A 22,882-nucleotide genomic window follows, 5' to 3' on the forward strand; every position below is an offset into this window, starting at 1 on the left:
TGACACTTCAACAGTCAAGAATAACTTTACAAATAGTCATTCATTCACTCTCCAGTTCTTACTGGAATTATGTGAGCTGAGTAGTACATATGAGCTGTCTGGATCAAGCTAGGCTTCCATAACTGGAAGATCAGATGAGAAGGTGAGTGAAGGACTCATCTGTGTCTATAACACAAAGGTGAAGAAAGAAAGAAAGAAAAAGAAAGAAAGAAAGAAGAGAAAAAAGAAAAGAGGAATGAAAGAAAGGAAGGAAAGAGGAAGGAAAGAAAGAAAGGGGGAGGAGGGAAGGTAGAGAGGGAGAGGGAGGGAGTAAGGAAGGAAGGAGGTAAAAGAATAGCAAAGGAAGTAAAGGAAGAGAAGGGAAAGGAAGAGAAGTTGAAACAAAGGTTGGAACGTTAATGAGAGTCCTGGCAGAAGAAAGGCGAGTGAGGAGTGTTTACTTAAAGATCTCCTCAAAAGGGGTAGGCAAGTTTAGGTATAACCAACAAGAATAGTGAAGATTCTCAGACCTCTTAGTTTGAAGGAGAAAGAAAGAAAAAAAAAAATTCTAAAACAATGTTCAGAGGATTAAGGGGCCAGAAGGAAATGACCTCTGGAAGAGCTGTACAGTTCTGGGTCTAGTTGATTCTAATGTTTTGTTTGGTTTCTAATTTCTTCCCAGGTACAACCCCTAGCTTTTTCTGAATTCATTTTAAGAATTTGGGGAATCCAACTTTCCTCTTCCCTCCACACACAATGACTTTGGGATCCCTGGAAAGCAGCAGCAACATTTCCTCCACCTTTCTGCTCAGTGGCATTCCTGGGCTGGAGCACATGCACATCTGGATCTCCATCCCATTGTGCTGTATATACCTGGTTTCCATCCTGGGCAACTGTACAATCTTTTTTATCATTAAAACAGAGCCCTCGCTCCATGAGCCTATGTACCTCTTCTTATCCATGCTGGCTGTGACTGACCTGGGTCTATCTCTTTGCACCCTCCCTACAGTGCTAGGCATCTTTTGGATTGGGGCATGAGATATTGGTCATGATGCCTGTTTTGCCCAGCTCTTTTTCATTCACTGCTTGTCCTTCCTGGAGTCCTCTGTGCTACTGTCTATGGCCTTTGACCGCTTTGTGGCCATTTGTCGCCCCTTGCACTATGCTTCCATTCTCACCAACACGGTCATTGGCAGGATTGGCCTAGCTTCCCTGGGCCGCAGCGTAGCACTCATTTTCCCATTGCCTTTTATGCTCAAAAGATTCCCCTACTGTGGTTCCCCAGTTCTCTCACATTCCTATTGTCTCCACCAGGAAGTGATGAAATTGGCCTGTGCCGACATCAAAGCCAACAGTGTCTATGGCATGTTTGTCATTGTTTCAACAGTGGGTATAGACTCACTGCTCATTCTCGTCTCCTATGCCCTGATCCTGCATACTGTGCTATCCATTGCATCCAGGGCTGAGAGATTCAAAGCTCTTAACACCTGTGTTTCCCACATATGTGTTGTGCTCCTCTTCTACACTCCCATGATTGGCTTATCCATTATCCACCGCTTTGGGAAGCAGGCACCTCATCCGGTCCAGGTGATCATGGGCTTTGTGTACCTTCTATTCCCTCCCCTGATGAACCCCATCGTTTACAGTGTGAAGACCAAACAGATCCGAGATCGTATAACCCATGCCTTTTGTTGCTAGCTGGGTCTTGTCTTAGAGGCATTAATTCATTAAGTGTACCCTTACTCCTCTATCCTTTATAATATCCAATGTGCATGAAATGGAGGAGACTGTTATTTATTTACTCAACAAATACATAAAGGAATGATCAAGAAGTCACAGCTCTTGCAGAATTATCTCTGCTCTGGTGGGGGGGAAACACAATGCAGTATGATATGGGAGATTTCATTTTCCAAAAATTGCCACAGAGGTATTTCTAATCCTACATTCTCCTCCAGAAACTTGTCACTCCCCCTCATCAAGAGATGAAGTCCATTTTTTCTCTCCTTGTAACTGTGTAGGCCTTTCTACAGTCATGTGTTACTTGTGTTGCTCAAAGTAAAAATAAGTTGATATAGGAGCAAAAAGAGAAATATTTTCTTCTAGCTGGGAGAACAGAGTGTCAGGAAAGATTTCCTTGAGTTGACACAGTAGCCAGCCATAAGGAACATATTGGAGTGTGGCAGTCAGACTGGAAAATTATGGTCTTATCTGAAGGAATAGAATCTGCAAAGCTGAGGCAGAGGTGAGAGAGAGAACAATGCATCCAAAGAGATATCTTAAGTTGTTTTTGTCGTCATTGTCCTCTAGCATGTCAGGGAAAAGTAGAGAACAGGGGGGTTGGAGGAAGGGGAGGTGGTAAGTAGAAAGAGGTTGAGGCTCTGGCCATATCAGAAAGGTCATAAACCAATGAACCAAAAATAGATAATTCCTTATACCCTTTTATCTGTCCATTACAATTTTGCCACCACTTTGCCCAAGAAAAAAAAATATCTTTCAAGACCTAAATGTGAGACTTGAAACCATAAAAATCCTAGAAGAGAGCACAGGCAGTAATTTCTCTGACATCAGCCACAGCAACATTTTTCTAGATATGCCTCCTGAGGCAAGGGAAATAAAAACAAAAATAAACTATTGGGACTACATCAAAATAAAAAGCTTCTGCATAGTGAATGAAACAATCAACAAAACTAAAAGGCAACCTACAGAATGAGAGAAGATATTTGAAAATGACATATCTGATACAGGTTAGTATCCAAATTATATAAAGAACTGTTGCAAATCAACACCCAAAAACCAAATAATCCAATTAAAAATGGGCAGAAGACATGAACAGACATTTCTCCAAAGAAGACATACAGAGGGCCAATAGACACATGAAAAGATGCTCAACATCATTCATCATCAGGGAAATGCAAATCAAAACTACAATGAGATATCACCTCACACTTGTCAGAATGGTTAAAATAAAAAATACAAGAAACAACAAGTGTTGGCAAGAATGTGGAGAAACAGGAACCCTCTTACATTGTTGGTGGGAATGCAAACTGGTGCAGCCACTGTGGAAAACAGTATGGAGGTTCCTCAAAAAGTTAAAAAGGGAAGTATTCTATAATCCAGTAATTGCACTACTGGGTATTTACCCCCAATATACAAAATCACTAATACAAAGGGATACATGCACCCCTATGTTTATGACCACATTATTTACAATAGTCAAATTATAGAAACAGCTCAAGTGTCCATCAATGGATGAATAGATAAAGAAGATGTAATACACACACACACACACACACACACACACACAATGGAATATTATTCGTCCATAAAAAATAAAATCTTGCCATTTACAACATGAATGGAGCTAGAGAGTATAATGTTAAGTGAAATAAGACAGTCAGAGAAAGACTAATTCCATATTATTTTACTCATACGCAGAACTTAAAACACAAAACAAACAAAACAAAGCAAATGGGAAAAAAAGAAGAGAGACAAACCAAGAAACAGGCTCTTAACTATAGAAAACAAACTGATGGTTACCAGAGCGGAGATGGGTGGGGGGATGGGTTAAATAGGTGATGGGGACTAAGAGTACACTTATTGTGATGTGCATTGAATAATGTATAGAACTGTTGAATCACTATATTGTACACCTGAAACTAATATAACACTGTATGTTAACTATACTGGAATTAAAATAAAAACTTAATAAAAAATTATCTTTTGAGTAATATATGTCAATATAGTATTTGTAATTTTGTCTTGGAGGTATCTTTGAGGAAAGCAAGTCTGGATAAAATGCTATTAAGTAGGGTTTGAACATCTAGGGGGAAGATTGAGGATGTCATGTTCCTGCACAGCACAGGATCAAGAAAGGGAGTAGCAGAGGGCTAAAGATAAAACCTCTATTACAGGGTTTATGTGGAGTGAGTTCTCATTTGAAGTTGGACTTAATCTGAGGCTATCTGGCACACCTGACATTTAACTCTTGACAGGTTATGCCTTCCCAACCAGTGTCTCATTCTGTCTGACATAAGAAAGCTGTTTCTGCAATGATGGGGTATATGTGAACCTTGAGTGTTATATGAGGAAGATCCAAGGGTACTTATGCAAAACAAATAGAATAAAATAGAATATATGTGTGAGTGTCATGGGTGGTTTGCATTTTGGGTGTCTGGGTACACACAAAACTTCAGGAAAACCATAAAGCCACATGCCTCTATTTCTATCAGTACTACTTTAAGTTTAATATTATCTATCACTTGAACTACTGTGTCTCTTCTGTTTTCCCACCTTCCAGTCTTTTCAGCTTTATTGAGGTATACTTGACAAATAAAACTTGTATATATTTTAGGTGTACAATATGATGTTTTGATATATGAATTGTGAAATGATTATACAATAGTCCATAATTGTGTGTGTGTGATAAGAACACTTAAAATCAATTCTCTTGGGGCACCTGGGTGGCTCAGTTAGGGAAGTATCTGACTCTTGGATTAGTCTCAGGTCATGAGCTCAGGGTTGTGGGATCCAGCCCCACATTGGGCTCTGTGCTCCACGTGGAGTCTGCTGGAGATCCTCTCTCTCCCTCTGCCCCTACCCCTGCTCATGCTCTCTCTCTCTGTCTCTAAATAAATAAATAAAATCTTAAAAAAAAAAAAAAGATCAACTCTCTTGGCAAATGTTAAGCATACAATACAGTATCATTAATTATAGTCACCATGCCATATATTAGATCTCCAGGAAGGAAAGAATGAAGATTACTTCCTGGTTTGAGTTTGGAAGAATTAAGTGTATGAGACTTCTACTTAGTGAGATAAAGAATACTTTATAAGGAACAGGCTTAAAGGGAGGAATTAATTAATTGCATTTTTAAGATATTGAGCTCTAGTTGTCTATGTAACACAGAGAGTGTGTAGTGGTTAAGAACTCCAACTCAGGAATAAATCGGCCTGAGATGAATCCAAATTACATCACTTACTAGCTGTGTGTCCAGGAAAGTTTTTTTTTTAACCCCTACAAGCTCCTACTTTCTCATCTGTCAAATAACGATAGATAATAATACCTCTTAATGGGTTAACAGAGGAATAAATGAAATAAGGTACCTTATATTATGTAAAGCATTTGGTACAATATATGGTACTTAGTAAATGATCAATAATTGTGAAGTATTTTATTATTATCATGATTCTCATTAAAAAGTAGAATCAATTAGGCATTTGGATCTATGGCCCTGGAGTCTGGAAGAGAAGGCAATGCTGTGGAAATAAATTCATGACCTGGAGTTATATATTAAACCTATAATAAGGCAAGACTACTCTCATTTACCTCTCTCAAAGAAAATTTAGAACTGGAGTCATAAACTCAAATCCCTGTGAAGGTCACCTAGTAAGGTAAATGAATGAGGAAAAATTGTGGAAGACAAATAGCAAGTGGTAGGGTCTGATCTCCTGGAAACCCTGTCTTAAGGGACATGACTACTTGGCTCCAGAATACTGGGCTGATAGTACTATATGTGCTGACTTTTAAAAAGAAAATAAAAATCTGGTCCTCTGCCCTTTTTAAAATCAGATTATTCAGGGGGTTTTCTTGAGGCTGAGTTGTATAAATTCTTTATGTATTTAGGATATTAATCCCTTATCAGACACATCATTTGTAAGTATCTTCTCCCATTTAGTAGGTTGCTTTTTTGTTTTGTTGATAGTTTCCTTTGCTATGCAAAAGCTTTTTATTTTGATGAGGTTCCAATAGTTTATTTTTGCTTTTGTTTCCCTTACCTGAGAAGACACCTAGAAAAATGCTTCTACAGCTGATGTCAAAGAAATTTCAGTCTATGTTTTCTTCTAGTTATATGGTTTCAGGTCTCACATTTAAGTCTTTAATTCATTTTGAGTTTATGGTGTAAGAATGTGGTCCAGTTTCATTCTTTTGCATGTAGTTGTCCAGTTTTCCCACCATTTATTGAAGAGATTGTCTTTTCCCCATTGTATATTCTTGCCTCCTTTGTCACAGATAATTGACCATAAATCACTATGTTGTACACTTGAAACTAATAAAATGTTGTGTGTCAACTATACTAAAAAAAATTATAGGATTAGAAATAATCAAGTATATTATTGTATATGAATAGCACAAAGTCAAAATGTTGCTTTGGAAGAATATTTGATAAAACATGAAAATAAATTCTTTACAATGTAACATAAAAAATATCCAGATTCTTATGTAAAATATCATGGGGTTTTTTAAAAGATTTTATTTATTTATTTGACAGAAAGAGACACAGCGAAAGAGGGAACACAAGCAGGGGGAGTGGGAGAGGGAGAAGCAGGCTTCCCGCGGAGCAGGGAGCCCAATGTGGGGCTCGATCCCAGGACCCTGGGATCATGACCTGAGCCGAAGGCAGACGCTTAACGACTGAGCCACCCAGGCGCCCCTAAAATTTCATGATTTTTAAAGATTGAGAACTAGTTCAGTTTTTAAATAATTCACAGTTATATGGATGAAATAAAGCCTTATTCTGTAAGCTTTGTCCTGTGGACCACCACTTCGCACATCTGGCCTACCAGCATCCCCCAAACAGCCAATTTCTCTCATTTGTTCTTTTTCATTTATATCCTGGACAATGATGTAACATAAGGCTTTAGACCAAAGGCAAGTGGCCCCAAAGAGACCTGAGCCCAGTCCTCAGGCCTGCAATTTTAGTAATCACTCAATTTCTCTAAGCCATAAATTTTGGACAAGAGTAATATCTATTTCAGATATTTACAACAAAGATTAAATGAGATATTGTGCATAATATATTTGGTACAGTATGGACAAATAATACATCATCAATTAAGTGTATACAATATATTTGCCTTTCAGATATATGACCTAATCTCTCCAAAGCACTAAATTAATCTATCGAAGATCTTATTCCCTCCTACCAATCTGACCACACATGAAAGAGGGTGAAATCCCAACACCTTCCTTCCCTCATTGTTCATGGCTTCAATTCTTCCAGCTACCACACCCAGGACCAACCCTACAGTGCCCTCACCTTTGGAAGTCTAGAAAAGAGGCTTAGGTCCGACATGTTCTTTAACCCAAAAAAAGTAATTCTCTTTTCTTCCAATTTCTCCCTTCTTTTACCCCATTGGATTTTTTTTCAGAATTTTTGGGGGCTTATAATAATATCTACTTTAATAAGTTGAAGTTAAGACTCAAAACAAATGACTGTATGGAAATATTCTGAACTTCATTTATAACCATTTCAGTTATCATTTGTTGTGTGGCCTTAAGAAAGGCATTGCATTTTTATGGGCTCTGGTTCTTTATTTGCAAATCAGAAACTTGTAATCAATGAATTCCATGGCTCCTTCCCATTTGTAAGAGTCTTTGTTCTCTGGCTATTGTCTGTTTATCCTTGCCTGAGTTTTCATCAGGCTTACAGCAAAGAGGTCCAGCTCTTTTCAGCCTCTTGACCCAAGGTAAGGCAGAAAAAGACACAGCAGCCAGATCGTGGCTGGGGGGGTGGGGATTCTTTAGGGCCATGAACTTTGTTCTTTACCGCAGTTGTAGTAAGAAAGAATAGGAGTGTTTTAAGTGAGTGGATAACATAAGGTGTTTTACGAAAGGTCACTCTGGCTGCAAAGTGGAGAATAAACTGGAGGGTGAGAAAAAAGGAAGGGTCCAAATTAGGAGCCGATAAAAAAGTTCTTGCATAGGAGGATGGCGATTTGGATGGGAATTATGGCAAAAGAGATAGATCAGGAAAAATTGATAGATGGTTGGGAGAAAATCTTCTATAGGTCTTCATGTCAGTTTGGATGTGGTAAATAGTGAGATAGTGGACCCTGGTGTAAGAATAGATTTGAGTTGAGAGAAATAATAGGGGAGGCAGTTCTTCACCTTTCATAAAGCAGACAGCAAAGTTCTGGTAGACATTATAGCCTTTTCTTTAGGCTTGGCATGATTGTAGGACAGGAACTGCCTGAGGAAGGGGTCACATGCTCTAATCTGTAGTGATTGACACGGTATAATTTCAGGCCTCTGTCCACAGAGATGTTCAGGATTTTTTTTTTAAATAATTTATTTCTTGGGGCCCCTGGGTGGCTCAGTCGTTAAGCGTCTGCCTTCGGCTCAGGTCATGATCCCGGAGTCCTGGGATCGAGCCCTGCACGGTGCTCCCTGCTCTGCGGGAAGCCTGCTTCTCCCTCTCCCACTCCCCCTGCTTGTGTTCCCTCTCTCACTGTGTCTCTCTCTCTCAAATAAATAAATAAAATCTTTTAAAAAGAATTTACTCCTTTATTTCTATATCTTAATCTCTGAAATTTATGAATATATTACCATATCTGGCAAAAAACACTCTGTAGATGTAATTAGGGTTAGATACCTTGAGATAGGGAGAGCATCCTGGATTATCGGGGGGCCCAATCTCATTACATGAATCCTCAAAAGCAGAGAACCTTTCCTAGTTATGGTCATTTGAGAGTTATTTGAGAGAGAGAGAACACACACGTGGGGAGGGGAGGAGGGAGAAGGAGAGAGAAATTTTAGCAGACTCATTGCTGAACCCAATGCAGAGTTTGATCTCAGGACCCTGAGATCACGACCTCAGCTGAAACCAAGAGTTGGATGCTTAAACAACTGCACCACCCAGAGGCCCCAAAATGCTCAGGGGTTTAAGCTTAGGAAATGAGCAGCAATTTTATTCAATGATGGTCACTCATGAACTCACAAACTTATCAACAAATATTGAGTGCTTCATTGTCCAAGTATGTGTTAAGCAACTTGGATGCAAAAATAAGTAAGTCTTACAAACATTTGTAGATCACAGGATTTACACTTTGGCAAAAGCAAACAACCTTAAAACAAGTAAGAGTTAATGCTTGTTGAAATTATGTTGTAGAAATCAGTACACTGTGAGAGGGAACAAAATTCAGACATGAATTTATTATACTTGGAGCAGAAGGGCGTCAGCCAAGTATTAATAGAGGAAGTATATTGCTACCGAATTGTTAAATGGGACAGATTCAAAGAGTTGAAGAAATGTATTTTTCTTAGCAGAATAATATTCCCCCAAAAGATGTCAATGTCTTAATCTCTGAAATTTATGAATATATTACCATATCTGGCAAAAAACACTCTGTAGATGTAATTAGGGTTAGATACCTTGAGATAGGGAGAGCATCCTGGATTATCGGGGGGCCCAATCTAATTACATGAATCCTCAAAAGCAGAGAACCTTTCCTAGTTATGGTCAGGGGAGATGTGACAACGGAAGAAAGGCACAGGAGATGTAATATTGCTGGCTTTGCATATGGAGGAAGGGAGCCTTGAATCAAAAAATGCAGGTGGCCTCAGAAGCTGGAAAAACTCCAGAAAGAAATGCAGGCTTGCCAACACCTTGACCTCAGCCGAGTAAAACTCATGTCAGACCTCTAACCTATAGAATTGTAAAATAATAAATTTGTGTTGTTTCAAGCCATTAGTTTTATGATAATTTGTTATGCAGCAATAAAAAACTAATACAGCATTCCTGACATAGAACACACCATAAGCAAAGGATTAGGTATAAGTAACAGTGTAATGTATTTATATTACACCAATCAAGTGCAAGACAGAGTATTAACAGACAAAGTAGTATTTAATAATGGAAAGCCTTTGTGCAAATATGGAGGCTTACCATTATCTTGTAACTTATTGGACATCTATTGAAGGATTTTAAGTGTGGCGACAGTTACATTTTTAAAAGATCCCTCAAACAGTTCATCTCAACATACAGGATGATGGGATAATCCAGGGGTAATTTTAAATCTGGACTAAAACAGCTGCAGAGGGAATCAATGAATGAAAAAAAAAATATTTGAGGTAGCTTAATAAGGAGGATCTTCACAGTTTGATGATTGAAACTTGTTTAAAATATATGTTTATTTATTTATTTTTAAAGATTTTATTTATTTATTTGACAGACAGAGACACAGCAAGAGAGGGAACACAAGCAGGGGGAGTGGGAGAGGGAGAAGCAGGCTTCCCGCTGAGCAGGACCCTGGGATCATGACCTGAGCCAAAGGCAGACGCTTAACGACTGAGCCACCCAGATGCCCCAAAATATATATTTACTTCCATGTCTACAACTAAGTATTGTTGTCTTACAAATACCTTTCTAGTCTTGGCAGATAAACAGTATGCCAGCCTCCTCTTTCAGCTTGTCTGTCTCCGAATATTCAGTCACATATGTATGTACACTCGTTGTTTAGTGGAATTTGTGAATGTCTTATAAACTATGTTTGTTGTATAGCAACAACAAAAACAACAACAAAAAGCAACCTAAATGATTTTATTCTGTCTCTGCCCCTTCCCAGAATCACTTCATAGTGGGATTGTTGCTGCGGCCTCCTGTCAATGCCCTCTTCATCTCTCTCAATATCAATCCATCTTGCTCATGCTTTCAGACATGCCATTCATACCATTTGATTTATCATGTTAGCTGTTTGCTGTAGAGATTAAATTGTCTCCCCAGTACCTCCTGCATTTAGACTTTTCAAGGCTTTTATAGGTACTCCAAAATCTGATTCACTCACACTATTCAAAATTATCCCTATTTGCCCAATCATACTCTTTATTCCAGCCAGACTAACATCCTTTATGGCTACTATGTGCTAGTTCATTTCTCCTTGATAGTATAGTGAGTGTACATTGTAAATATGTAAATTTAATAAATGCTGCTTGAGTAATGATCTCAATCTGTCCAATTTTATCCATTATTTAAGGGATGACTCAAGCCCAACTACTCCATTATATAGTGTTTTGTTTCAACTACTCAAAATATGAATTAATCCTCTGTGAATCATCATCTATCACCTGATTATTTCATCTTTCTTGTTCAATAATGTATTCTTGACTTTATTGTAAATTCTTTTTGCTCTCCCACAGTCCTCCACTAGATAGTGACCACTGTGGCACTGAAATAGGTGCCAATTCACACTTACCAGTTGATAATTTATTACTTCCATATTCAAATTTTTATCTCTTACATATGTTAAGCAACTTTCCCAAGACCTTTTCCCAGATTTGTTGAGTTTTTACACAATACACAATGGGGCTCATTAGGGGTAGCAACAACAAGAATATATCTGCAACAGGGATTACAACTAGAGGGCTTTTGTGCTTGGCAAAGTGGTGCATGGCAGCCAGGGTAATGATGGGTACATAGAAAACGAGCATAGCACAGATTGGGAGACCCAGGTCTTGAGGGCCCTGAGCCTTTCTGCCAGAGATGCAATGCTGAGTACTGTCTTCAAGATCAGCATATATGACAGAAAAATTAATGCCAAGTCCAGCATAGTACAGAGAGCAACAAAGAAGCAATAGATAACATTGGTCTTGTTGTCAGAGCAAGCCAGCTTCATGGTATCCTGATGTAGACAGTATGAGTGGGAAAGGAAATTCTTCTGACAGTATTTTAATCTCCTTAGAGTGAAAGCAAATGCAAGCACTAAGAGAATGCTCCTGATGGCTAAAATCAATCCCATTTTAGCAACTCTGCTGCTAGTGAGGAAAGAACTGTATCTCAGGGGATTATGAATGGCAAGAAAGCGATCCAAAGACATAACTAGCAGCACTGAGGAGTCCATGACAGTGAATCCAATGGATGAAGAATTCTTGAGCAAAGCAGGTATTGGGTGAAATTCCCATGGAATTTAACAAGATGATTCTCAGCATGGTAGGAAGGGAGGAGAAGGACAGGCCCAGGTCAGAGATGACCAACAGGGCAAGGAAATAATACATGGGCTCATGAAGTGAGGGCTCTGTCTTAATGATAAAGAGAATGGTGCTGTTGCCCGTGATGGCAACCAGGTACATGAGGCAAATGATGGAATGGAGAGCCAGATGTGGGCATGTTCCAGTCCTGGCATTCCAATCAGAAGAAAAACCTGGACCTCAGAATTATTGAAAGAAGACATGAGTGGGAATAGGAGCTTTTTAGCCAGATCTGAAATCACATTTATAAAAAGCAGTCACACTTTTGGGTAAAATTCAGTGTTGTGGAGATAAGCAGCTCTTTTATATGCTATGCTGAGAAGCATATTTGGCATAATAGTAATAAAATGCAATTTTCAACATTTATCAAAAGTCCTTAAACATGTTTATATTCTCCAACATGGGAATTTCACTTATAACAATTTATCCTATGGTGGTGGTTTTCCAACACTTTTAGCCAAATATGAAATCATCATATCAAAACAGAGCTGCTTTGCTTGAATCAGTGATAGGCATTCAGAATCTTTCTCACTGTTTTCCACATGATCTTTAGTAGTTCTCTCATTGCTTTATAACAAGATCCTGACTTCATGTAAAAAAGTTAAAAATAATAGTCTAAGAAAATAATCAAATATCCCTGAAAATATCTACACTATGGTAAATATTAAATGCTAGAAAGTAAATTTATAGACTAATATGAAATGAAATAGTTCCTAGCTCAAGCATCCATGCACCACACTTCAGGTTATCGTGTTATTATTCCAAGGGAAAGTATAGGAAGCATGTTCATCATATCTCTCCTGATCAAATTATCTTCTATTTTATATTCATGACTGAATTAGTCAAAGAAATTCTAAATGAATAACATCCAATCATTCAGTTTCTCTTTGTAAAGTAAAAATTTTAAATCCACCTATATATTAAACTAAACCCTCATTTTATTGTTAGGTCTCTATTAAAGAGTTCACAAATTGTATTTTCCAAGGAAAAATATACAATCTTTCAACTTATTACAAACTTGTTGAGCTTCGGAATATCACGATGTTGAATCATCACCATAAACTGCTGGACAAATACACATATCTAAGATAACCACCATCAATCCCATCTATGTTTAGTAAGCATGATGAATATATACATAAGTAAATGAAAATTATTAAATTAATAATTTCAATTGCAAAAAAAATGGCCAACTGAAAAATGAAAGGAGAGCCAGTAGAAGGTTAGAGTTTACACACAATGCGAACCTCATTCCCCAAATTTTTTATAAGTTAAATGGCAATAGAAGAAAAATCAGTCTTCATTGGAAAATATAGGGGACACTGGAAATTATTGGGCTCCTCTAAATTGAAGTTTGATTGTGAATTGATATTTTATTTTGTAATTCTCTAGAGGATAACTACAGAAAACATAATATATAACAAGCAGTCCGCTACCAATATATTTGATATTTTCTGGGTACTATCGATGCAGATTTGTTTTGTCAGCTCATAAATTGAGCTGCAAATGCTAGACTGGGAGCTCCTAAACAGTTTGACATGTCTTATTTGTCTCCAACCATGGCAGTAAGCCTAATGCCAAGCCCAAAGAGTGTATATTTTGAGGATGGTAGTAGATTTTCAAATACCATGAAAATCATTCTGTATCTAATCTGTCAGACTGCCCAGTTAGCAAATTTTGTTCTGATCCCTCTTCCTCAGGAGTCATAAGAAAAGTCCTCATTTCCAAAAACACTTAATCTTTATACCCTTTTCTTTTCCTCTTTGGCTGAGGTCTTTCAGAGAATACTTCTGTTGTGCATCCTTTACAACAGTTTCTACACTATTTTATAATGTACTATTTTCATGTACCCCTCCCCAACCCAACCCCACCACCACCACATACACTGACTGCTAAATACTGAAAGGCACAGAAGAGATTTTTTTTTAATTTTTTATTGTTATGTTAATCCCCATACATTACATCATTAGTTTTAGATATAGTGTTCCATGATTCATTGTTTGTGCATAACACCCAGTGCTCCATGCAGAACGTGTCCTCCTCAATACCCATCACCAGGCTAACCCATCCTCCCACCCCCGTCCCGTCTAGAACCCTCAGATTGTTTTTCAGAGTCCATCGTCTCTCATGGTTCTTCTCCCCCTCCAATTCCCCCCCCCTTCATTCTTCCCCTCCTGCTACATTCTTCTTCTTCTTTTTTTCTTTCTTAACATATATTGCATTATTTGTTTCAGAGGTACAAATCTGTGATTCAACAGTCTTACACAATTCACAGTGCTCACCATAGCACATATCCTCCCCAATGTCTATCAACCAGCCACCCCATCCCTCCCACCCAACCCCCCACTCCAGCAACCCTCAGTTTGTTCCCTGAGATGAAGAATTCCTCATATCAATGAGGTCATATGATACATGTCTTTCTCTGATTGACTTATTTCACTCAGCATAACACCCTCCAGTTCCATCCATGTCGTTGCAAATGGCAAGATCTCATTCCTTTTGATGGCTGCATAATATTCCATTGTGTATATATACCACATCTTCTTTATCTAGTCATCTGTCGATGGACATCTTGGCTATTTCCACAGTTTGGCTGTTGTGGACATTGCTGCTATAAACATCAGGGTGCACGTACCCCTTCGGATCCCCACATTTGTATCTTTGGGGTAAATACCCAGTAGTGCAATTGCTGGGTCGAATGGTAGATCTATTTTCAACTTTTTGAGGAACCTCCATACTGTTTTCCAGAGTGGCTGCACCAGCTTGCATTCCCACCAACAGTGTAGGAGGGTTCCCCTTTCTCCACATCCCCGCCAACATCTGTCGTTTCCTGACTTGTTCATTTTAGCCATTCTGACTGGTGTGACATTGTATCTCACTGAGGTTTTGACTTGGATTTCCCTGATGCCCAGCGATGTTGAGCATTTTTTCATGTGTCTGTTGGCCATTTGGATGTCTTCTTTGGAAAAATGTCTATTCACATGTCTTCTGCCCATTTCTTGATTGGATCATTAGTTCTTTGGGTGTTGAGTTTGACAAGTTCTTTATAGATTTTGGATACTAGCCCTTTATCTGATATGTCATTTCCAAATATCTTCTCCCATTCTGTTGGTTGTCTTTTGGTTTTGTTGACTGTTTCCTTTGCTGTGCAAAAGCTTTTTATCTTGATGAAGTCCCAAGAGTTCATTTTTGCCCTTGCTTCCCTTGCCTTTGGCGATGTTTCTAGGAAGAAGTTGCTGCGGCTGAGGTCGAAGAGGTTGCTGCCTGTGTTCTCCTTTAGGATTTTGATGGACTCCTGTCTCACATTGAGGTCTTTCAACCATTTGGAGTCTATTTTTGTGTGTGGTGTAAGGAAATGGTCCAGTTTCATTCTTCTGCATGTGGCTGTCCAGTTTTCCCAACACCATTTGTTGAAGAAACTGTCTTTTTTCCATTGGACATTCTTTCCTGCTTTGTCAAAGATGAGTTGACCATAGAGTTCAGGGTCCATTTCTGGGCTCTCTATTCTGTTCCATTGATCTATGTGTCTGTTTTTGTGCCAGTACCATACTGTCTTGATGATGACAGCTTTGTAGTAGAGCTGGAAGTCAGGAATTGTGATGCTGCTAGCTTTGCTTTTCTTTTTCAACATTCCTCTGGCTATGCGGGGTCTTTTCTGGTTCCATACAAATTTTAGGATTATTTGTTCCATTTCTTTGAAAGAAGTGGATGGTATTTTGATGGGGATTGCATTGAATGTGTAGATTGCTCTAGGTAGCATTGACAGCTTCACAATATTTGTTCTTCTAATCCATGAGCATAGAACGCTTTTCCATTTCTTTGTGTCTCCTCAATTTCTTTCATGAGTATTTTATAGTTTTCTGAGTACAGATCCTTTGCCTCTTTGGTTAGATTTATGCCTAGGTATCTTATGGTTTTGGGTGCAATTGTAAATGGGATCGACTCCTTCATTTCCCTTTCTTCTGTCTTGTTGTTGGTGTATAGGAATGCCACTGATTTCTGTGCATTGATTTTATATCCTGTCACTTTACTGAATTTCTGTATGAGTTCTAGCAGTTTTGGGGTGGAGTCTTTTGGGTTTTCCACATAGAGTATCATATCATCTGCAAACAGTGAGAGTTTGACTTCTTCTTTGCCGATTTGGATGCCTTTTATTTCTTTTTGTTGTCTGATTGCTGTGGCTAGGACTTCTAATACTATGTTGAATAGCAGTGGTGATAGTGTTCTGCATTCCTGACCTTAGGGGGAAAGCTCTCAGTTTTTCCCCATTGAGAATGATATTCACTGTAGGTTTTTCATAGATGGCTTTTATGATATTGAGGTATGTGCCCTCTATCGCTGTACTCTGAAGAGTTTTGATCAAGAAAGGATGCTGTACTTGGTCAAATGCTTTTTCTGCATCTATTGAGGGGATCATATGATTCTTGTTCTTTCTTTTGTTAATGTATTGTATCACGTTGATTGATTTGCGGATGTTGAACCAATCTTGCAGCCCAGGGATAAACCCCACTTGGTCATGGTGAATAATCCTTTTGATGTACTGTTGGATCCTATTGGCTAGTATTTTGGTGAGAATTTTTGCATCCACGTTCATCAAGGATATTGGTCTGTAATTCTCCTTTTGGATGGGGTCTTTGTCTGGTTTGGGGATCAAGGTAATGGTGGCCTCGTAAAACTAGTTTGGAAGTTTTCCTCCCATTTCTATTTTTTGGAACAGTTTCAGAAGAATAGGTATTAATTCTTCTTTAAATGTTTGGTAGAATTCCCCCGGGAAGCCATCTGGCCCTGGGCTTTTGTTTATTGGGAGATTTTTGATGACTGCTTCAATTTCCTTAGTGGTTATAGGTCTGTTCAGGCTTTCTATTTCTTCCTGGTTCAGTTTTGGTAGTTGATACATCTCTAGGAATGCACCCATTGCTTCCAGGTTATCTAATTTGCTGGCATAGAGTTGCTCATAATATGTTCTTATAATTGTTTGTATTTCTTTGGTGTTGGTTGTGATCTCTCCTCTTTCATTCATGATTTTGTTGATTTGGGTCATTTCTCTTTTCTTTTTGATAAGTCTGGCCAGGGGCTTATCAATCTTGTTAATTCTTTCAAAGAACCAGCTCCTAGTTTCATCGATCTGTTCTACTGTTCTTTTAGTTTCTATTTCATTGATTTCTGCTCTGATCTTTATTATTTCTCTTCTCCTGCTGGTTTTAGGCTTTATTTGCTGTTCTTTCTCCAGCTCCTTTAGGTGTAGGGTTAGGTTGTGTACTTGAGATCTTTCTTGTTTCTTGAGAAAGGCTTGTATTGCTATATGCTTTCCTCAGGACTAACTTTGCTGCATCCCAAAGATTTTGAACAGTTGTGTTTTCATTTTTATTTGTTTCCATGAATTTTTTTAATTCTTCTTTAATTTCCTGGTTCCCCCATTCATTCTTTAGTAGGATGCTCTTTAGCCTCCATGTATTTGAGTTCTTTCCGACTTTCCTCTTGTGATTGAGTTCTAGTTTCAAAGCATTGTGGTCTGAAAATAGGCAGGGAATGATCCCAATCTTTTGGTACTGGTTGAGACCTGATTTATGACCTAGGATGTGATCGATTCTGGAGAATGTTCCTTGGGCACTAGAGAAGAATGTGTATTCCATTGCTTTGGGATGGAATGTTCTGAATATATCTGTGAAGTCCATTTGGTCCAGTGTGTCATTTAAAGTCTTTATTTCCTTGTTGATCTTTTTCTTAGGTGATCTGTCCATTTCAGTGAGGGGGGTGTTAAAGTCCCCCACTATTAATGTATTGTTGTCAATGTGTTTCTTTGTTTTTGTTATTGATTGGTTTATATAATTGGCTGCTCCCATGTTAGGGGCATAGATATTTACAATTGTTAGATCTTCTTGTTGGATATACCCTTTAAGTAGGTTATAGTGTCCTTCCTCATCTCTTATTACAGTCTTGGTTTAAAATCTAATTTGTCTGATATAAGGATTGCCACCCCAGCTTTCTTTGGGTGTCCATTAGCATGGTAAATGGTTTTCCACCCCCTCACTTTCAATCTGGGGGTGTCTCTGGGTCTAAAATGAGTCTCTTGCAGACAGCATATCGATGGGTCTTGTTTTTTAATCCAATCTGATAGCCTGTGTCTTTTGATTGGGGCACTTAGCTCATTTACATTCAGGGTGACTATTGAAAGATAGGAATTTAGTGCCATTGTATTGCCTGGAAAGTGACTGTTACTGTATATTGTGTGTGTTCCTTTCTGGTCTATGTTACTTTTAGGCTCTCTCTTTGCTTAGAGGACCCCTTTCAAGATTTCTTGTAGGGCTGGTTTTGTGTTTGCAAATTCCTTTAGTTTTTGTTTGTCCTGGAAGCTTTTTATCTCTCCTTCTATTTTCAATGACAGCCTAGCTGGATATAGTATTCTTGGCTGCATATTTTTCTCATTTAGTGCTCTGAAGATATCCTACCAGTCGTTTCTGGCCTGCCAGGTCTCTGTGGATAGGTCTGTTGCCAATCTAATGTTTCTACCACTGTAGGTTATATATCTCTTCTCCTGAGCTGCTTTCAGGATTTTCTCTTTGTCTCTGAGAGTCGTAAGTTTTACTATTAGATGTCGGGGTGTTGACCTATTTTTATTGATTTTTGAGAGGAGTTCTCTGTGCTTCCTGGATTTTGATGCCTGTTTCCTTCCCCAATTTAGGGAAGTTCTCTGCTATAATTTGCTCCAATATACCTTCTGCCCCTCTCTCTTACTTCTTCTTCTGGAATCCCAATTATTCTAATGTTGTTTCATCTTATGGTATCGCTTATTTCTCGAATTCTGCCCTCGTGATCCAGTAGTTGTTTATCTCTCTTTTTCTCAGCTTCTTTATTTTCCATCATTTGGTCTTTTATCTCACTGATTCTTTCTTCTGCCTCATTTATCCTAGCAGTTAGCGCCCCTATTTTGATTGCACCTCATTAATAGCCTTTTTGATTTTGACTTGCTTAGATTTTAGTTCTTTTATTTCTCAAGAAAGTGTTTCTCTAATAACTTCCATGCTTTTTTCAAGAGAAGCTAGTATCTTTAAAGTGATGATTCTGAACTCCAGATCCGACATTGTACTAATGTCCATATTGAGTAGGTCCCTGGCAGTCAGTACTACCTCTTGTTCTTTTTGTTGAGGTGATTTTTTCTATCTTGTCATTTTGTCCAGAGGAGAATAGATGAATGAAAGAACAAAATGCTAACAGGGTAACAACGTCCCCAGAAAATATACTCTAAACAAATCAGAAAAGACCTGAAGCAGTGGGAAAAGAAAGGGAAACAAAGAAAAAAGAAAAGGAAAAAAAGAAAAAGACAAAGATAAAGATAAAAACAAACAAAAACAGAACAAAACAAGAAAAAAACAGAATACGATCAAATATGATCAGGCTGGGGGCGCCTGGGTGGCTCAGTTGGTTAAGCGACTGCCTTCGGCTCAGGTCATGATCCTGGAGTCCCGGGATCGAGTCCCACATCGGGCTCCCTGCTCGTCAGGGAGTCTGCTTCTCCCTCTGACCCTCCTCCCTCTCATGCTCTCTGTCTCTCATTCTCTCTCTCTCAAATAAATAAATAAAATCTTTAAAAAAAAAAAAAAAATATGATCAGGCTGGTGCATAGATCAGTACCACACACTAGATTTTGGGTGTATTTTGGTCTGTTAGAAGAAAGGGTCTCCCAAAATTTTAAAGAAAAAAAAACTTACATATGTACAAAAATAAGGGTTGATATGATGAAGGGATGGAATATGACTGTAAAGATGAAAATTATAAAAAATTTTATAAAGGGAATTGATAAGAAGTTGTTTGAAAAAAGAAAGAAGAGGATTTAAAAAAAAAAGAAAACAAAAAGGGAGAGAATGTGATCAGGCAGGAGAGTAGAAAAAACCATACACTAGAGATTTAGGGTATATTTTGATCTGTTAGAAGAAACTATCTCAAAATTTTAAAGAGAGAACAACTTACATATATATGCCAAAAATAAGGGTAACTACTATGAAGGGATAGAATATGACTCTAAAAATGAAAAATAAAAATGTTTTTTAAAAAGGGGATTGATAAGATGTTGGTTGAAAAAGGGAAAAAGAAAAATTCAAAAAAAAAAAAGTTAAAAAAAAAATTAACTTTGAAATCTAAAGAATCATGGTAAAAAAAAGCCATGGATTCTATGTGCAGTGTTCCCCTAGCGCTGAAGTTCTGCCATTCTCATTGACCGGTAAACTTGGTCTTGGCTGGCTGTTCTTGCTGACCTTCTGGGGGAGGGGCCTGTTGCTGTGGTTCTCAAATGTCTTTGCCAGAGGCGGAATTGCCCTGCCCTTGCCTGGTCCAGGCTAAGTAATCTGCTCGGGTTTGCTCTCAGAAGCTTTTGCTCCTTGCAAGCTTTCCGTTCGGCTTTGGAGGAGGAGAGTGAAAATGGCGGTCTCCCAATCTCCGCCCTGAGGAGCCGAGAACTCAGGGCCCCGCTCCTCAGTGTGCCCCCAGAGAAAAGCAGTTAGTCACTCCCGCCTCCCCGGTCTCCGGCCGCACTCTGTGCTCACCCGGCCTGTGACTGAGCATTTCTATCTCTGGCACCCGACCCTGAGTGGAGTCTCCAAACCCAGCAGATCCCTGCGGTGCACTCTCGCGCCGCTCCCCCAGGGAGGGGGAAGGGGAGTCTCCCCGGATCTGCCACTTGTTGGGTCCCTGCTGGAGGAGCAGTGGCCTGACTGTGCCGTGGATCACAGTTTATGGCAACCCCAAGCTGAGAGCCCATGCCTCGGCTCCGTCTCTGCAGCTGGTTTCCCCGCTCCGATACCTGGGAGCTCTGCCTCACTCAGGCACCCCCAGTCTTTCTGTGACCCCGAGGGTCCTGAGACCACACTGTCCCACGATGATTCTACCCCCCGCTTAGCCACTGGAGCGATGTCCCTCAGCGTAGCTGACTTCTAAAAGTTCCGATTTTGTGCTCCATAGCTCTGTCACTTGACAGAAGCGGCCGACGGAGGCCCCCTCCCCCGCCATCTATCCTCCCAAATATCGCCTCGGATTCACTTCTCCACACGTCCTACCTTCCAGAGAGTGGTCGCTTTTCTGTTCAGAGAGTTGTTGCTATTCTTTTCTTAGCTCTCTTGTTGAGTTTGTAGGTGTTCAGAATGGTTTGATCCCTATCCAGCTGAATTCCTGAGACCAGACGAAATCCAGGTCTCCTACTTCTACACCATCTTGCTCCGCCAACCCCTCCCCGCAAATTATCCTTCTAACCAACCAAGATTCCTCCACACCCCTACAGGCATTTTTACTGAAAGTCTACACACACACACATACACACACACACAGAGGGAGAGAGAGAGAGACAGAGAAAGAGAGAGAAAGAACTAAAAAGATATCCTTCATGCTAATCTCCATCTAAGAGTCTATTCTTGAATGAACCCTACCTTAAATAGCGTCAAAAACCAATAACTTCTGGGAGAGATGGATTTTGGAATTTCTTTTTAATGGAGAAGGTAAGTAAATGTATTTTATATGTTAAAGAACATACCCATGGACATTTCTGAGACAGATAAATAATGTATAGAAATCTATCTCTTTTGTTAAAATGTCTATATTACCCAAAGCAATCTACACATTTAATGGAATCTCTCCCAAAATACCACCAGCACTTTCCACAGAACTAGAACAAACAATCCTAAAATCTGTATGGAACCACAGAAGACCCTGAATAGCAAAAGCAACCTTGAAAAAGAAAAGCAAAGCTGGAGACATCACAATTCTGGACCTCAAGCTACATTACAAAGCTGTAGTGATCAAGACAGTATGGTCCTGACACAAAAATAGACACATGGATCAATAGAACAGAATAGAAAACTCAGAAATGGACCCTCAACTATATGGTCAGCTAATCTTCAACAAAACAGGAAAGAATATCCAATGGAAAAATGACAGTCTCTTCAACAGATGGTGTTGGGAAAACTGGACAATTACATGCAGAAGAATGAAACTGGACCACTTTCTTACACCATACACAAAAATTAATTCAAAATGGATGAAAGACCTAAATGTGAGACAGGAAACCATCAAAATCCTAGAGGAGAACACAGGCAGTAACCACCTTGACATTGGCCATAGCAACTTCTTACTAGATCTGTCTCCTGAGGCAAAGGAAATAAAAACAAAAATAAACTATTGGAACTTCATCAAAATAAAAAACTTCTGCACAGCAAAGGAAACAATCAACAAAACTACAGGGCAACCTACAGAATGGGAGAAGATATTCACAAAAGACATATCTGATAAAGGGTTAGTATCCAAAATATATAAAGAAGTAAAATTCAACCCCCCAAAAACAAATAATCCCTTAAAAATGGGCAGAAGACATGAACAGACATTTTTCCAAAGAAGACATACAGACAGCCAACAGACACATGAAAATATGCTCACCATCACTCATCATCAGGGAAATACGAATCAAAACTACAAAAAGATATCACCTCACAACAGTCAAAATGGCTAAAATTAACAATACAGGAAATGACAGGTGTTGGCAAGAATGTGGAGAAAGGGGAACCCTCTTATACTGTTGATAGGAATACAAATTGGTGTAGCCACTCTGAAAACCAATATGGAGGTTCCTCAGAAAGTTAAAAATAGATCTGCCCTACACTCCAGAAATTGCAATACTAGGTATTTACCCAAAAAAATACAAAAATATTATTCAAAGGGATATATGCACCCTGATATTTAGTAGCATCATCAACAATAGTCAAATTATGGACAGTCCAAATGTCCATCAACTGATGAATGGATAAAGAAGAGATATATACATACACACACACAATGGATTATTGTATATATACAATATACAATGGAATATTACTCAGCCATAAAAAAGAATGAAATCTTGCCATTTGCAATGACAAGGATGGAGCTAAAGACTATTAATTCTATGCAAAATAGGTCAGTCAGAGAAAGACAAATACTATATGATTTCACTCATATGTGAAATTTAAGAAACTAAACAAATGATCATGGGGAGAAAAAGAGAGAGCAAACCAAGAAACAGACTCTTAACTATAGAGAACGAACTGATGGTTACCAGAGGGGAGGTGGGTGACAGGGGTGGGTGAAATAGGTAATGGGGATTAAAGAGTGCACTTGCTGTAATGCTCATTACAGGTGTTGT

The 22,882-nt window shown here is 38.9% G+C and overlaps 2 protein-coding genes across 2 annotated transcripts; one reads left to right on the forward strand and one right to left on the reverse strand.

Annotated features, from left to right (window-relative positions):
* The first annotated feature begins 735 nt into the window (after positions 1 to 735).
* Positions 736 to 1,677, forward strand: LOC116646543 (olfactory receptor 51G2-like). The gene is given in 1 exon segment (XM_032427371.1): positions 736 to 1,677. A coding segment is annotated over 1 exon segment (942 nt).
* Positions 1,678 to 10,983: 9,306 nt separating this feature from the next.
* LOC116646288 (olfactory receptor 51A7) lies at positions 10,984 to 11,924 on the reverse strand. Its single transcript, XM_032426873.1, is given in 4 exon segments — positions 10,984 to 11,195; positions 11,198 to 11,606; positions 11,608 to 11,832; positions 11,835 to 11,924. Coding segments are annotated over 4 exon segments (936 nt in total).
* Positions 11,925 to 22,882: the final 10,958 nt, after the last annotated feature.

This window comes from Phoca vitulina, unplaced genomic scaffold (genome assembly GCF_004348235.1).
Source record: "Phoca vitulina isolate PV1807 unplaced genomic scaffold, GSC_HSeal_1.0 scaffold36, whole genome shotgun sequence".
Lineage (NCBI taxonomy): Eukaryota > Metazoa > Chordata > Mammalia > Carnivora > Phocidae > Phoca > Phoca vitulina.